Source organism: Pleurodeles waltl, chromosome 5, assembly GCF_031143425.1.
Source record: "Pleurodeles waltl isolate 20211129_DDA chromosome 5, aPleWal1.hap1.20221129, whole genome shotgun sequence".
Lineage (NCBI taxonomy): Eukaryota > Metazoa > Chordata > Amphibia > Caudata > Salamandridae > Pleurodeles > Pleurodeles waltl.
Window position 1 is genome coordinate 116,218,886 of NC_090444.1, and position 15,904 is coordinate 116,234,789.

General features: G+C 42.3%; 1 protein-coding gene across 4 annotated transcripts in view; it reads right to left on the minus strand.

Moving 5' to 3' along the window:
- NCOA1 (nuclear receptor coactivator 1) overlaps positions 1 to 15,904 on the minus strand; it is a 722,334-nt gene that overhangs the window by 143,885 nt on the left and 562,545 nt on the right. For all 4 annotated transcript variants that reach the window (XM_069233763.1, XM_069233765.1, XM_069233764.1 and 1 more), the window contains one exon: positions 6,152 to 6,329. In XM_069233763.1, coding sequence (XP_069089864.1) covers positions 6,152 to 6,329 — 178 coding nt within the window. The remainder of the gene's footprint in view (positions 1 to 6,151; positions 6,330 to 15,904) is intronic.

Genomic DNA, 15,904 nt, shown 5'->3' on the forward strand with positions numbered 1-15,904 from the left:
CGCTGTACTGCCAACCTCTGTTGATGCCTTCATCCACACTCACCACCACATCTGAAAAGCTTGCACCTTCAGCCTTTAAGACTCACTCTGCTCCAATATTCCCACAATCACTTCCTAAAGATTTTACTCCAAAAATCTCACAGGACTTTACAGGTTACCTCCTTCCTGTGAAAACCAGCAGACAAATCTCAGCCGTGCTAACGTGTGCTATTTGGTTAGACAGTCTTCCAATATCAAAGCTGTCACCTACATCATCATGAATTTCCTTCTTGATTTCCATTTTACTGTCCTATTATTAACCGCTTCAATCTCTCTATCCTCATGCCTCGTGAGCCCTCATCCCAGAACCTCCTGATCACAACCCCCTCTATGAAATGACTTCTCCTGCCTGGTTTCTGCCTTCCAGCTTTTAACTGAGCTCAAGACTCCCATCAGGACTCCATTCCCACATGCCATCCACCCTTTCCCCCTTGCTCCCTGCCACCTACTGTATCTGCCAACTCAAAGAAGCTCCCAGACTTGAGAGCCAGCAATGGGTGGGCGACTGTCGAGAAGCAGTGACAGTCTGGCCAAGCGGTACGGCGTTCAGTACACTGCCTAAAGTTACAAGATTTAAGGGCACTCAACTTCTCAAGTAAACCCTACACTGGCAGACTGTGCTGTTCCACATTGTGATGTTCCTGCATTTTAATCAACCATATTGTCTTCTATAACTCTGATTTGTTAAACGAATCTTTATTTAATAATTTTGTAAACGGCTATCTTGTGACGGGTGCCAATGTGCAACATTAATTCTTTATTTGCTCCAACTTCTTTCGGAGCAAACTGAAGCAGTCAGCACGACCCGGCTCCATGCAGGATCAAGTCCAGAATGAGGTGGTGGCTCATTAAGAAGATGTTAGGTCCTGTGGAAGTATGATGGGAAGGAAAGGCCTTCGTTATGTTCTTGAAAGCACTCAGATTTGGTGGCTCCTAAGACCTGGGTGGAGCCTGTTCCAGATCTGAGCATCCTTCACCCAGATGGACCTACTGCAGTGTGGTCTGAGAATGAATCTGACCTGGATGCTCAGGGTTGCATTGCTGAACCTCAGAGTTCGGTTGAATGTGTAGGTCAGAAATGGAGCCTGCAGAGACACTGGGCCATGACCTTCCCATGCTCTGAAAACTGTACAGAGAATACTGAACGTTAGTGTTTGCACCACTGGGACCCGGTAAAGGGTCTAGAGTAGTGGAGTACTGTGAGGGGATTTCTTGGGTTAAGACGGAGCCTACCTACATGGTTTTTAGGTCTTGCATCAGCCAGGACCGCTTCAGTATAATAAAATTATATGTATAATATACTTTATTTTAGGGACTTTTACCCAGCCCTTTTCATCTATTGGGCTGTTATATTGTCTGTGAAGTTTGTCTTCCTCTTACCACAGCCTACAACATGAGGCAATAAGTCAGATCTCTTCAGACATTATCTGAATTCACTGTGCGCGACAGTATACAGTCCTTTCACAAGGAGCATATCCACACACAAAGTACTTCCCTTCAGTGCCAGGGACTGCTATGGCAATGTCTGATTTTTTAGACCAAAACATGTTTATTATTGACCCGCCCCCTCAACAATAAAGCTATGCAAAGACAAAACAAGCAACGACAAAGCCAAACATCAGACAGCCAAAGTCAGACAACTGTCTTTGCAATGGTTGTTTAGTTTTAGTTTGTGATTGGACGGCTGGAGGCTAGTTTTCCCAGTATGATTATTTTAGTAAAGTGCTCTACCTGCTGCTATGATTTGTGTCTTGGCCCAATACTCGAATCAGAGTGTGCTGTCCTAGCCTTTCATCCTTCTCAAAGTAACAACACAAAGTTCAAGTGAGCTTACTAATGGTAGGGCATGGAACACTGTAAGGCTATAGCTACATGGTACATGGTTCGATCACAAAGTTAAATTGCAGTAGCTTTGGTTTGCTAAGCAATAATGGCGAGTACAATAATCTGTGTTTAGAAAGCTCGAGTAATACTCTCATCTCCCAAAAAATACAACTTAAAAGGTGATTTAAAAGCAAATTATGTAGTCAAAGCCTGAAAGAGAGCCAGTAGTGAAACACAAAAAAATACAGTTCCCAGTCCAACCATCTTTAACTATTTATTGTGCATTGATTTAACATTTGTGAGCAGTGCCAGAGTATCTGAAGTAGCTGTATCAAATGAATTTCCTGGCTGAGGCTGTAACTTCACCCATCAAAGGACATTTTCTGTAATAACTGTACCAATCACTCACAATCTTTATGCCAAGATTAAAAACTATCATATACTACTATGTGCAGAAGAAAAGAACCATTCTCTGTGATAACTAGCACTTCCTTTGTGGCCACCACCCAGATATGAAGATGCATTTGGGTTCTATGGCCTCCATCTTTCTTATGGCCTGTCTGTCTTCATGTTCCTATTTTTAATGGGGTACCTAGTGGACAACGGGTCTTACTCCTACTCATATGACCGCAATGTTGTTTTTCCTAAATGGGATGTCGCCCTTTCTTGTACCACTAGCCTCAATACTTAAATATTGTTCGAAAGACAGGAAAAGGCATGGGTGTTAGGCTGCTGGTGAAATGACCAGCGACAAGCCTGTGTAATGCAAAGCCTTCATATTTAATGACAATATAGGATCTGATACCCAATAACCCCCAGACTACTTGGGCTAGGGACCAGAACCACAGGGTGACGTCATCAAGCCCGAGGTGGGGTAAAATGAGCGTGGCTCCTGTAGGTGTAACAGCGAACACAACACTAAGTGCTTTCATCAGAGGCTCATATATAAGCATCGCCTTCCTCTGACAGTACCTCCAAACACCCGTCAATTGGTCGTCAGCTAGAAGCAGCCCACTTCATAATTTCATAAAATCCATCCTGGTTGGATTAGTGGTTTATAATACATGGGATTTTGTAACCCTGTAAAAAAAAAACTATCTCTAAATTCTTAATAATGATTAACTGCGTTAATTTCTTTTTATTAGGAGACCTGTGACGCACCTAATTGCCTATTATAAATATATGATGCCAGAACTCAACTGCAATAACTTATTACAGTTGAGTTCTGACGTCACAATGCCTGCTGCCAGAACAGGCAGCTGAGTGAAAAGGCAGATCCGGTCACGGAGCATAATTAAGGTAGCTGTTTAAAGAACAAAACAAAACTCTGCTTTTCTTTCTTTTGCTCCATGATTCTAGCTGTATAAAAACAAGCAGAATGAGATATTTATGACTAAATGTTAATTTTTTGGACTCCTTAGGTACTAATGGTTGGGATCTTTCTGCATGTTTCTACATCTTTTCAAGCTACTGCGCCTTTTTCTTTAAAAATGGCTAGTATTTCACGGATTCTAATATCTTTTTGCAACAAATATCTAACAGTTTTTTTATGTGTTTAATTTTGCACTAAAGATTCTATTTTAGTTCTTCCTGTTTGCAAACATGCTCTCTCTTTCATATGAAAGAGCTATGTGCCAAAGATTTAAGTGGTTTGTGGGAAAGGTGATGGTGCGACCATGTATTACAAGGTATAAAGTACCCCCTGTCGTACATGATAAGGATACTGCAACTCACCTCAAAGTTGAGTTCTATAACATTATAAAGGAACTGTGCATTCAGCCTCATTCCTCTGTATGGTGATGGAATTTCTCTTTGACTTGCAATATCCTTATATTCTACTGCATGGGTTACTTTATGTCTATATAACAGAGTGAACGATGTGCAATATAACAGACCAGAGACCTGTGGATTCTGTGTACAACAAAACAGATTTATATTCTTCAAGCTATAAATTAATGTATGCTACTTCTGACTTGTTAACTGTTAGGTTTCAGCTCAGGGGTGGATATGACGACTGTTCTTATCCTGTGCATTGATTGAACACTGATCTCTCAAAACAGACTTTATGAAGATGTGTGAGTCAGCATCCTGCTCGGCCCTTTAACTGCAGCTCCCAAAATTCTCCTTTTCATTTTCTCTCAGCTAGTTTATGGCAGTGACATCACCCCCTGTAGGTGAATAAACCTATTACCAAAGGCATTAAGCACTTACAATGTGCTGAAGAGTACAACTGCCCTGAGCTGAAATGAGTATTTGTGCAGAGAACCAATGGAGCAAGAGAGTAAAACCAGGACTTTGTTGCATTTCTGTGAACATGTATTCTGATTAAAGGCTTTGAATATGGCTTAAGATGCGTAAATTACTTGCAAAATCATCTACTGGATCACAGCAAGGCATGCGGAATATACGGTGCCAAGCAAAGCCTGAGGTAGAGGTAAACCTTTGCAAATGGTACCAGCAGCTAATTCCAACCAAGAAAAGAACTGAGTAAGGAAAATAATTGGTTTACTCCGCTGTATTCGCACAGTGACAGTATGCAAAGAGGAGGAGTACGGATATCAAAGATGTATTCTAAAAGCAGGGTGAGCCCCAACATGTCAGTGATGGCCATGACCCCCATAACCATAAATGGGTAGTGAGCTGGCAGATTAATTCTAGTTGATATTCCCGATTAAATCACGTTCACTTGTTACCGCGTGACCTTTCACATCCGCCCTGCCTTCCAAACACCTGGGTGAGGCGAGCAGTGGAGCTAAGGCAGGAACTTACATTAATGGTGAACTCTACACGTCCACTGGGGTGGGCCAACCAGAGATGAAGATTTGCATCTGAGGTGTTGCCTCCAAGAGTGATCAGGAGAACACACACCTGTATCAGGGGAAATGCTCACAAGAGGAGGTGGGACCCTCCCAAGGTGCCGAGGGCTAGCGGGGCTGGTTGTAGGGAAAGATGTGCAGGATTAGCTTTTTAGACTAGCAGAGGAGCCAGGAGAGGTTTCATCAGAAGAGTGAGAGGCCATCAATCAAGGAGCAGGCCTGCTGGACATGGCAGGGAGGTGACTAAAGCAGAGTGACTTGAGTCAAGCCCTGCACAGACCCAGGCTATCCAACACGAGAGCCATGCTGATAAAGACAAAAGCATCAGGTCATGGGGGGCTTCAGCAGGTGCTCTCGATGCAACTAAGAAATGTGTCATCAAACATGAAGATAAGACTATTGAATCTATCCCTGCCAAAGCGCAGTATGTTTTTGTAAAGATATCCTTGAATTGCTTTGCTTCATGTTCAACCAGCCGCTCTTTCGCTTTACTCAATGTATGTTCAGAAGCTCCATAAGGGCTTGAAGATCCTTGTGTTCCTCTTCAAGGTTATGTAAGCTTCTTTATTCACACCAAAACATGATTTTCTGCTTAGGACTCCACCGCTGTTTCCAGACCTATCTGCTGATGATTGATCTAATAGTAAACTTTCATGAGAGCGCGGTCTTCAACTCCATCTTTCCATTCAAGGGAGGCAATAAGGTGGAGACCATTCACCGTCACCCACAATGTTTCTGCACACCGAGGCCTGCAACTGTTATAGTACGAGTGAAAAACAAAGGGTAGTGTCCCAGGACAATCTAAATTCTCATGATCCTTATAATTCTTTGAATTACAGTCCACATGATTTAATAATCACTTGCTTAAAACTAGTTAAGAAAAGGAGATGGTAAGTCAAAAGAAAAATCGGAGGTGGTCCAAGGAGTGCACTACGATTTAGCCGTGGTTATAAAGTTTATAAGGACATCTGTGCAAAGTGTCAGGATCACCTGAGCACTTCTGTTGTTTACATAGAGATTGTGATGCAGTATACATATGTCCGTAAAAAATCTTGGTCAGGGTGACAATGTATGATCTTGATGGGGAGTCAATGCAAGATAAACATGTAACCAGAGGTTGTGAGAGAGAGCTAAAGAGGCTGGGAGCAGCTGCTGAATGAAGATGTATGTGTGTGAAAAACCTAGAATTGATAGTGTGTATTTGTGCAAGGTGGATATATGCCACTCATCCCTTCAGCACAAAGTGGATCTCAGTTAGTGCTCTTTAGCAATCGATGATGCTACCAACCAGTCAATGAGCAGTACTACTTTTTAACTTCCCGACACTTTCTCTCCGTCTCTTCTAAAATAGCAGTGGTACCTGCAGCTGCCATCAACCAATGAAAAATGGGAACATGTGGGTTAGCCAATGTTCTTGAAACTCTGAGCGCAACAATGACAGACACACATTCTGCTCTGTTCGCCTCTCTTACCCAGTGACTTTGGCAGCAAATTCTTCACAAACTCGGCATGGTCCCCCACATGCAGGAGAGTGTACATGCTGGTGTTCATCAGCTCTTCTTGGTTGTAGCCCAGGTAGCTCGTCACGTTCTCAGACACAAACACGATCCTGCCTTCTCGATTCACCACAAAGAAGAAGCCATCCAGGGCCTGCAAATTCAGAAGAAAGAAAACAGTTCAAGCACGAACAGCAGAAGGAATTTCTGCTAACAAAGAGCAAGCGTTAATAAGAACACCAAAGGAGCCAGCTGATGGGCACCAGAGCTCCTCTGGTTTAACTTCTGCCTCTTCCGAGGTATGGAACGGCCTCCCGTGTACCTCAGGATGACCCTACTCTACAGGAGCTCCGTAGGACACTGAAAGCCTGGCTCTGACTGAAACCCTGGACCCCCGGCACCTGGATACCCTCAGGGTGGCAAGTCGCGGTCTACAAGTCGACTGATGGATTGACTGAATGTGGGTAAATGTGTCCACATAGCAGAAAACCCCAGAAATCTACCAATTTCTTAGCACATTTATATTAATTACATCAATGGCTTAATATTTAACCACCCAAGTCATGAGTGTGCTTATGGTGCACACATATTTTGTATAGAAGATTTAGACTTTGGCAAAAAAAGGCTTGCACCCAATTTACATATAGCGGTTTGGTTGCAGGCTCTGATAGTTAACCTTCCGGGTGCAGGACCGCATCATGGTTGCGGTTTGGAAACAGGGTTGGGCCCACTTTTGGCACAAACCCCTTTATATAAAACAAGCTGCACAAATAGGACGACAACTTTCCTCTGTCTGGGCACAGATTCTATGTTTTGAGGACAGTAATTATCCAGAAAATAACGGGGGCGACAAAACAGAGTATAAAGTTGCACTTCCCATTGAATGAATTATTAACAGTTTAAGATTCAAATTAGTTGAAAAATGAACAGGCCTATACAAGCTACCTAGGAATAGTACTGATCATAGAATTCAAGCCGTAGACTTTTTCTAAAACTTCTAGTGCAGCATGCAATACACGCTCTGTAAAACAAATAAGACAAATTACATACCTCTCACTGCCAGTTTCATGTTACAGGGTGGGCTGAATGTTTCATTCCGCCCTCAGAATTGGCGTAATTAGGTGACTCCACGTTTCTCTTGTAACACAGAGTTCCAGCCAAATTTTGCCAATCGTTGCGTAGCAGATTTGTTTCCCCGCGAGGCTCCAGAAATACGAGCACGGTTTGTCTTCCCCTAGCGCCATTTTCTAATGCGTGCAGTCGTGGTCACAGTGCTGCATCTCTAGTACAATTGCTGCCACTTGAGTATATTTTCTACATGAGCGGCAGCAAAATCAACTCAAATTGCTGCACTGTCTTGCACGCCACTTTGTGCCCTTCGTGCTGATTTTTCAGCGCTACTGGCGTTACAATGCAGCGCGACATGCATACTTACGCCCATTGTGGGAACTCTGCAAAATCTCACAGAATTTGTATGTAGCTCGGTGGAATTCCACGGAGAGAAACTCTGTGAGTTCCACCCATCCCATGTGACATCTCCCTTAGCACAAGGAACTGCCATTAATCTACAATTTACAGACATCTTTAATAAAACTCAGCCTGACATATCAGACTAGCGGGCTCTTTAGACAGTGGGAATCTCCTAAAAGCTGAAGATATGTAATGAACCCCGTCTACCCTGAAGATAACAGATTGATGAAGGTGAGAAACCATCTAGTGAAAATGGAGGGCACTAGGGCTGAAACAATGTCACATTTTTTTCCTTGCAATTGCTTAATAAATATCCACTATCCAAGAATATATTTGTTGAGCGTACATTCACCCAGAAGGGTATCTTGGTGCTTAATAACAGATGTTGATTGTTACCCAGCTTTATGGTACTTGTCTTATTGACCTCAGAAGGGTGAAAGGCTGAGTGGACCCACTGGGATTTGAACCTGTGACCGTGAGGTCAAACACAGGCCTCTACAGTGGGCGCATTAGTCCACTAAGCCACCAGACCTGACAGTAGTACATAACTCAACTGGAGCTGGTCAGGTAAAAAGCATTCACAGAGTAAAAGTCTGCCTGAGGCAAGCTTTTCCTATAGATTCACATTCATTAATGTTTGTACATATAGGAGAGCAGGGACTAGGAAGCACGTCAAAAAAGTGAGTTTATGGCTTTTTGCTCCTTTTGTCATTTATGTTACTACCATTTGCCTTTTCCTTCGTTTTGCAGTCTTTCCTCTTCATTTTCTCCCCATGGAAGTGCAAAATATCCTACAAATTTTGATTAAAACCAGGCACGCCATCCATTGAATCTTACGTCACTATCTCCCTTCTCATACCGTCTCCACCCCATCACTTCACATACCCCCTCTACACCCATGACTTTCCATTCCCTTACCATCACTCTGCATACCCTCTCTGCACCCATGACTTTGCATACCCTTCCTTCCCCATCACTCTGCGTACCCTCTCTGCACCCATGACTTTGCATACCCTTCCTTCCCCATCACTCTGTGTACCCTCTCTGCACCCATGACTTTGCATACCCTTCCTTCCCCATCACTCTGCGTACCCTCTCTGCACCCATGACTTTGCATACCCTTCCTTCCCCATCACTCTGCGTACCCTCTCTGCACCCATGACTTTGCATACCCTTCCTTCCCCATCACTCTGCGTACCCTCTCTGCACCCATGGCTTTGCATACCCTTCCTTCCCCATCACTCTGCGTACCCTCTCTGCACCCATGACTTTGCATACCCTTCCTTCCCCATCAATCTGTGTACCCTCTCTGCACCCAAGGCTGTGCATACCCTTCTGTTCCCATCACTCTGCGTACCCTCTCTGCACCCATGACTTTGCATACCCTTCTGTTCCCATCACTCTGCAAACCCTCTTCTACCCCCCTCACTTGTAACATTTGTTATCCTTTACCTGCCTCCTTCTGACCATTTTGTGTACAACCCTCGCCTGAACTAGACTTCTTGATGAATTTAGATGTTATTTTTTTATCTCTAAACTTGCATCTGTACTTTTATCTTTATCACTGTGTTTTCCTGTCCCTATGGAAAGAACTCATGTGCTCTGTAGAAACTAATATTAATTTTTAAAAATTGGGACACGATGGATACCTAGATGCCTCCCTTAGAGTGACAAAAACAATTTGCGGAGGTTGGTTTTTGGGGACTAAGCCCACTGCTCTCAAAATCCTGTGATATGCCGATTTACGGCTCTGGATTCCACAAACTGTAACTTCAGAGGATCATGACTCTCCCGAGCCTCCAGGGGCATTAGACGGTTATGGCCCTGTCACCCTCTAATAGCGCTGTCAATGGCTGTCTCCCACTTGGCCTTTTAAGAATTGGCCACCCAGTTTTAATAATTTAGTTCCTTATTATTTGTTTCCCAGTAGAACTTGAATCAGAGCACTGTGGAAGGGGTAATGTCTGCAGTGCTGAAAAGAGTGAGATTAGGATCAAAAAAGTCACTCCAGAATATTAGGAACAAAATGTCATCAATAAGGTTCAAAGCCATCGAACCAAATGACTGTGCCTGAGTAGAGTCTGGTAGAGTCTAAGTGATGATAAAGATATAATAATAGACCACGTGGACAAGGAAGCTGTTCGAGACATTCCTGAAGAGGTCTTTTTCGAGCCCTTTGTGGTATTCTGTATTATCACGCCATGTATTCATTTCTGTTTCATTTAGAGCATCTTCCAAGCGTGTTCCATGTTCTGTGTTCCTGACTTGAATAAGCTGCCTAACTGGCAAGGGTAAGGACGGATCGCAGAGCTGGAAGGACGCTGGTCGATGGGCTCCACTATACGGATTGTAATTCTCAATAACTCTTCTTCTTTCAACTATGTCATTTCCTGGATTTTATATATATATATATATATATATACACACACACTCACCACAACATACTGGCGACAAGGATGGTGAAACCATTTTAAGCATTCGCAAGCCCATTGACAGCGACGTCTGTGAAGCTATAATTGTGGGGGGGACAGCGGCAACTGTGACACGCATCAACATTTGGGCGATTGACTGGTGTGCTGGAGTGCACCGATAAGAGGAAAAGCCTTGGCAAATTGCACTGGTCAAATCCCAATCACCATTGAGGGTTTTTTGGCAGCTTGCTGGAGTCATCATGGTTGCAGTGAATCAGCATTCCAAGTCAGCCGACGCGATTGCCCAGCAATTGTCTCTATCCTGGCAGACGTGGCAGCCATGCGCACTGTGTGACACGCTCACATTGAGGTCAGCACACACATGCTCGGCGTGCGCCATTTTTATTTTCTTATTCATCGATTGCGCAGGTGATCGGACACAAAACAATTCTAGGAAGGGCTTCTGTACCGGTAACTGTTTCAAAGTTAATTATTTTTCTGCCCCTTTCAATTTTTGGGCAATTTATCTACTATGTTTGAGGGATTTTGTCCAAATGTTCTAATAACATATTGCCATGTCGGGAGGGGGCAATGTTCAGCAACCTCCTTACTTCCTAGATGATCCAGGCAAACCCAGATTAGAATGGAAACACTGGGTGCATATGTTTAACAATTATTTGGTAGCTATAGGTGGTGTAGGCTACAGTCCAGCCAGGAAATTGGCTATATTTTATAATCATCTGGGCACGGTAGGACAAACATTTTTCTATAACTTGCCAGAAATTCAACCTTCCGGAGAAGAGTCAGGGAATGCAGGTAATTGAAATCTATTTGTGGAGGCTGAAAAAAAACCTAGCACAGCATTTTTCTGATGAACCGAGCATTGCTTTGGAAAGGTTCAATTTCTACTCAAGGAAGCAAGCTGCAGGTGCAAATAAAGAGCAGTATGTAGCAGCCATGAGAAGCCAGCACGTGCAAATTCGAGAATGCCGAAGATCAATATTTAAGAGACCAAATCATCCTGAATTGTCATTTTAAGACTGTCCTGGAGCATCTTCTTTGTTGCACCAATCCTATTTTAGATGAAACTGTGAAACTGTGAAGGTGTTATCCGGTGCATCTAGTGTTTCAGAAAATATGAATTTGAATACTGTAAACGAAAATAGATACAAACTACAAGAGAAATAGAATTATTAGGTCTCATGTATATTCTAGATGTGGATCTCATAGTAATTTGAGGAATCGTTTGAATTGTCCCGCACAAGGTAAAAAGTGCAACAGGTGCAGGAGAACTGGACATTTCATGAGAGTTTGCAAAAGTGGGATACTGTCAAAGTTATCTGTGTTCCTTAAATGGAACAACATTATTCACAATTAGAAGAAAGTGTAAGTACAATTCCAATCTTAACTGTTGGTAATGACCAACAGGAAATTTGCATGCATGCAATTGATCATGATGTGAGGTTAGTTGCTAGCAAGAATGGTCCTTTTTGCACTGTCAAAATTGGTGAAGCTGAGTTAAGGATAATGGTGGACTGAGGTTCACCAGTTACAATGTTGTTCGAAGAATCTTTCAAGTTGCACTGGAGCAACTGTCTTCTTAAAAAAACTGATATAAGAGCTATAGCTTATGGAGAGTCAGAAATCGAACAAGAGTATTTTTTTAGGATTTGTTGCACTTCTCCGGCAGAATGATCTTTACTAAAAATGTAAGTGGGAGTTAATGGCGGGGACATTTTTGGTTGGGTTGATCAGGAGAGGCTGGATATTATACTAAGACCAGGTGCTAACACTCCTGTTATGTTAGTGGAGGCCACTAATGAGGGTATAGATCAGATTTTATCCAAGTATCCTACTGTTTTCTCAGAGAGAATTGGCACAATCAGGGGATCTGAACACAAAACTGTTCTGAAACAGGACGCAGTACAAGCGGAGCAAAAGGTAAGGGATGTTCCTTTATCCGTGAGAGAGGACTTGAGGAAACACCTGGATCAATTATGTCTTGACAAGATTATCGAACCAGTCAACACAGCAGAGTGGGTCAATGCTGCTGTAATAGTCAAGAAAATAAATGGGCAGATTCGCCTGCGTGCCGACTTGCGTTCGCTTAGCAAAAATATAATTATGGATTGCCACCCATTGCCAAAAATTAATGAATTATTGTTAACTTTAGAAGAGGCAAAGGTCTTTAGTAATACTGACCTCTTTAGTAATATTGACCTCTGAAGACGGAGTCACAAGCCCTGACTTCTTTCATCACACTATTTGGGTCTTATAAGTATGTTCGCTTGCCGTGCGGTCTAGCATCAGTGGCAACCATATTTCAAAAGCTTATGTTCCTTGTGTGTTAGGGTTGCAGGACGTCATCATAATTTTTGCTACAGCGGTTGTGGAGCACAATTGCATTTTAGATAAATTAATATAAATGTGATTTTTTTAACCAACAATGTGGAATATTTTGGTCATTGTATCACATTGGAAGGGATTAAACCCAAGGAGGATCTTATAAAAGCATTAAGGGATGTGCTGGCTCCACGTAACAATGATGAGTTAAATTCATTCTTGGGGTTCAGTGATTATTACTTCCGGTTTGTTAGGGGGCATGCCACTCTCATGGAGCAGCTTAAGAAGTTGCTTAGGAACAAAGAGAAATTTGGTTGTGGTCCAGATGAACAAAACGTTTTTTGGAGAGATTAAAGATATACTGACAAGGGTTCCAGAATTAAAATCTTACATTAGTGGGCACAAATGTATAATTACGGTGGACGCAAGTGCTGTAGGTCTAAGTGCTATATTATGTCAACGCATCGACAACGCTGAAGTTAACATTGCCTTTGCATATAGGGTGCTGTCTGAGGTACAAAGTAAATACAGCACCATTGAAAGGGACGGCCTTGCTGGCGCCTGGGCTATTGAAAAATTCAGAACATATGTATGGGTAACACATTTTATATGACGCACTGATCCCAAATCCTTAGTATATTTATTGGGAGACAAAGGTACATCATCTGCTTCTTCAAGACTGATAAGGACCTTGTCTAAACTCCAAGAGCATAATTTTGAAATACGGTACCTACCGGTAGTACCAATGCTACAACAGATTGCTTATCTAGATTTCCAACTGGTGTACAGGAAGGGATGCAAAATGAGGAGTTGTTGGGTAACGAGCGCGTGGTGGCCAGCATGGATGTGGTGAACAGGTGTCAATGCAAAGTTCGAGAGCAGGAATGTAACACGGCCTTTGAGGAAGATGTTATCTGGCAGAAGTACAAGCAGTTTGTTCAACAAGGATGGTGGCATGTAAGACAGCTTAAAGGAGAATTATACTGTTTTAGTCAACTGACTGATCAACTTACTGTTGAGACTGGCATTTTGTTATGAGCTGGGAAATGTGTCATGCCTAAAGGGTTAAGGTTAAAGATAACTGAATTGGCCCATTGGGGACACTTAAAAAACACAGCCACTAAGAAGGCCCTAACATGCTATTTTGGTGGTCTTATATGGATAAGGATTTGGATGACTTTTTTGGCTCATGTCAAGAATGCATTATGTCCAATAAGCATTGGAAGTTGAAAGGTACTCCTGTGATACCTACTCCTCTGCCTCAAGCACCATGGTCTAAATTAGCCTTAGATTGGTGGGACCCATTTTGGCATTGCCTGATAAGTCAAAGTATTTAATAGTGGTTTCTGACTAATATTCCAAAGTGATATAATATGACTTTGTAGCCGAAACTACTACTCAAGTTGTCTTTATGTTTTTGGACATTTTTTTTGCCTTAGGGGGTTATCCGTATGAGCTTGTCTCAGATAATTGGGTTCAGTTGGTCTTGGAAAGGATGGAATCATTTTTGAAGGATAAAGGCATTAAGCATTATAATGTGGCTTTATACTCTCCACAGGTAAGTGGTGCTGTTGAGAGGGTCAACTGATTACTCACGGAAGGAATTCAGACAGCTTTCACATGCAGAGTGAATGTGGAGGAATTCATTCAAGGTAAAGTATGGGCTTACTATAATACTCCTCGCAGTGCTACTGGTGTGTCGCCGTTTACTTTGTTGAAAGGAAGACATTCATGTACAGATGTATGCCCAACTGGTTGAAGGAAAAATCTGACAGCAGGGTGGAAGACATTGTGGATCCAAATAAAATAAAATCAGAAGTGGTGGTGGCTCAGGAAAAATTGAAGACGTATAATGATTCTAAGAAGTGCTTGGGTGAGGATGAACTATGTGTGGGTTCCTGGGTGATGCTAAAAGATATGAGACCTAGGAAGTCAAAAGTGGAATTTACATTTTTTCGTCCATTCAGAGTATCTAAACCGGCACGTTCATCTGTCATGTTATTAGATGATGGGTGCTGGAGGGAAAAAAGAAACTTGATTGTTTTACATGATTTTCACAATACTGTGATAAGAAACAAATTGCAACAACCAGGGAAATTATTATCTCCTATAGAGAATTTATTGAAGAGAAAATATTCTTTCCAAGAGCAGCCCATCGCTACAGGTAATGACTTCATTTTGGAGAGGAATAATTCCACTTTTACTGAAGATGGACCTAAGCAATCTGCAAATGTTATTAATTCAGGCAATGTGTGTAGCAGCAATAGCAATAGGGGGGCTAACAGCAAGGACAGTTCGACTACCAGAAGTGGTAGGCAATCTGAAAAACATGGTTATTTGCAGGACTTTTCTGTGTAAGATCTTTTTCTGCATGTTATTTTGTCCTTCCTATTTCGATTCTTCATTTTTATAAATCATTTATTGTGTTTTTTTTCTTTTCTTTATTAAGGGGAGACATATGTGGTATTCTTGCCATGTATTCATTATTGTGCTTTTCTATTTAGTGCATCTTCCAAGTGTATGCCATATTCTGCGCTGGATAGAGATTGTCAATTAGGGAGTTCAGGACGGATCACAGAGCTGGAATGACGCTGGTGAATGGGTCCACTATATGGCTTGTAATCATCAATAAATCTTCATTCAACTGCACAACTGCCTGTGTTATATATCGGCTCACCACAACACATCTGTGGCATCAATATGTACAGGTTCGAACAGCCTATATGAAGAGCTCTGCCACTGAATCATTTAGATCTGTAAGCTCTAGTAACAAGATGGAAGGTGGTTTGATGATCTCAACATCCTGGAGGGTTCAGCTCAGTTTTAGGGTTCAGTGAGCTAGTTAGCAGAGAAGACAGCCTAAAGAAGGCTCCTACATGCTTACCTTAATTCTGGGCTGGCAGAAGCATGTTTTCTTCCACTGGCAAAGTTAAATGTTGATGCTTCCCCTCGGCTGAAAATGGGGCTGCATTTGCGGCTCGTGGGATCTGCTGTCCCTTGTCTGGTGGTGCCCTAGGCAGAAGCCTATTGCTTACCATAGGGCCAGCACGGACCTGACTTGGAAAGAGCAGGCAACTGGGTTCACAGACATTAGCGAGCATCAGACAAGCCGCCTGAGGATCTGCCAAGCTTGGAGATATATTGTTGTTTTCCTTAAATCCTTATTCATTTGATTAAATTAAGATGCTTTGACCTTAATTGTATTTTTTTCTTAACTGGAAACTGCTGAAGTTGCCTGTTCGGGAACTGTAAGACTTATGTTCCATCTTAAGCACAATGAGGTTTGAACTCCAACTAACAGGACACATATTTAGTTTGGCTTTATCCCGGGAACTTGGCCCAGTGGCATCGCAGCACCGTAGAGCCTGTGAGCAAAAAATACACAACACTTATAGGAGGCTTTATATTTTCACCAGTAAAGTGTAGAAAAAGATTGAGCATTTTTATTGTAAAAATGACTCAAGACCACTATATAGTCTGAGCAGGAAATAATAAACAGAAATAC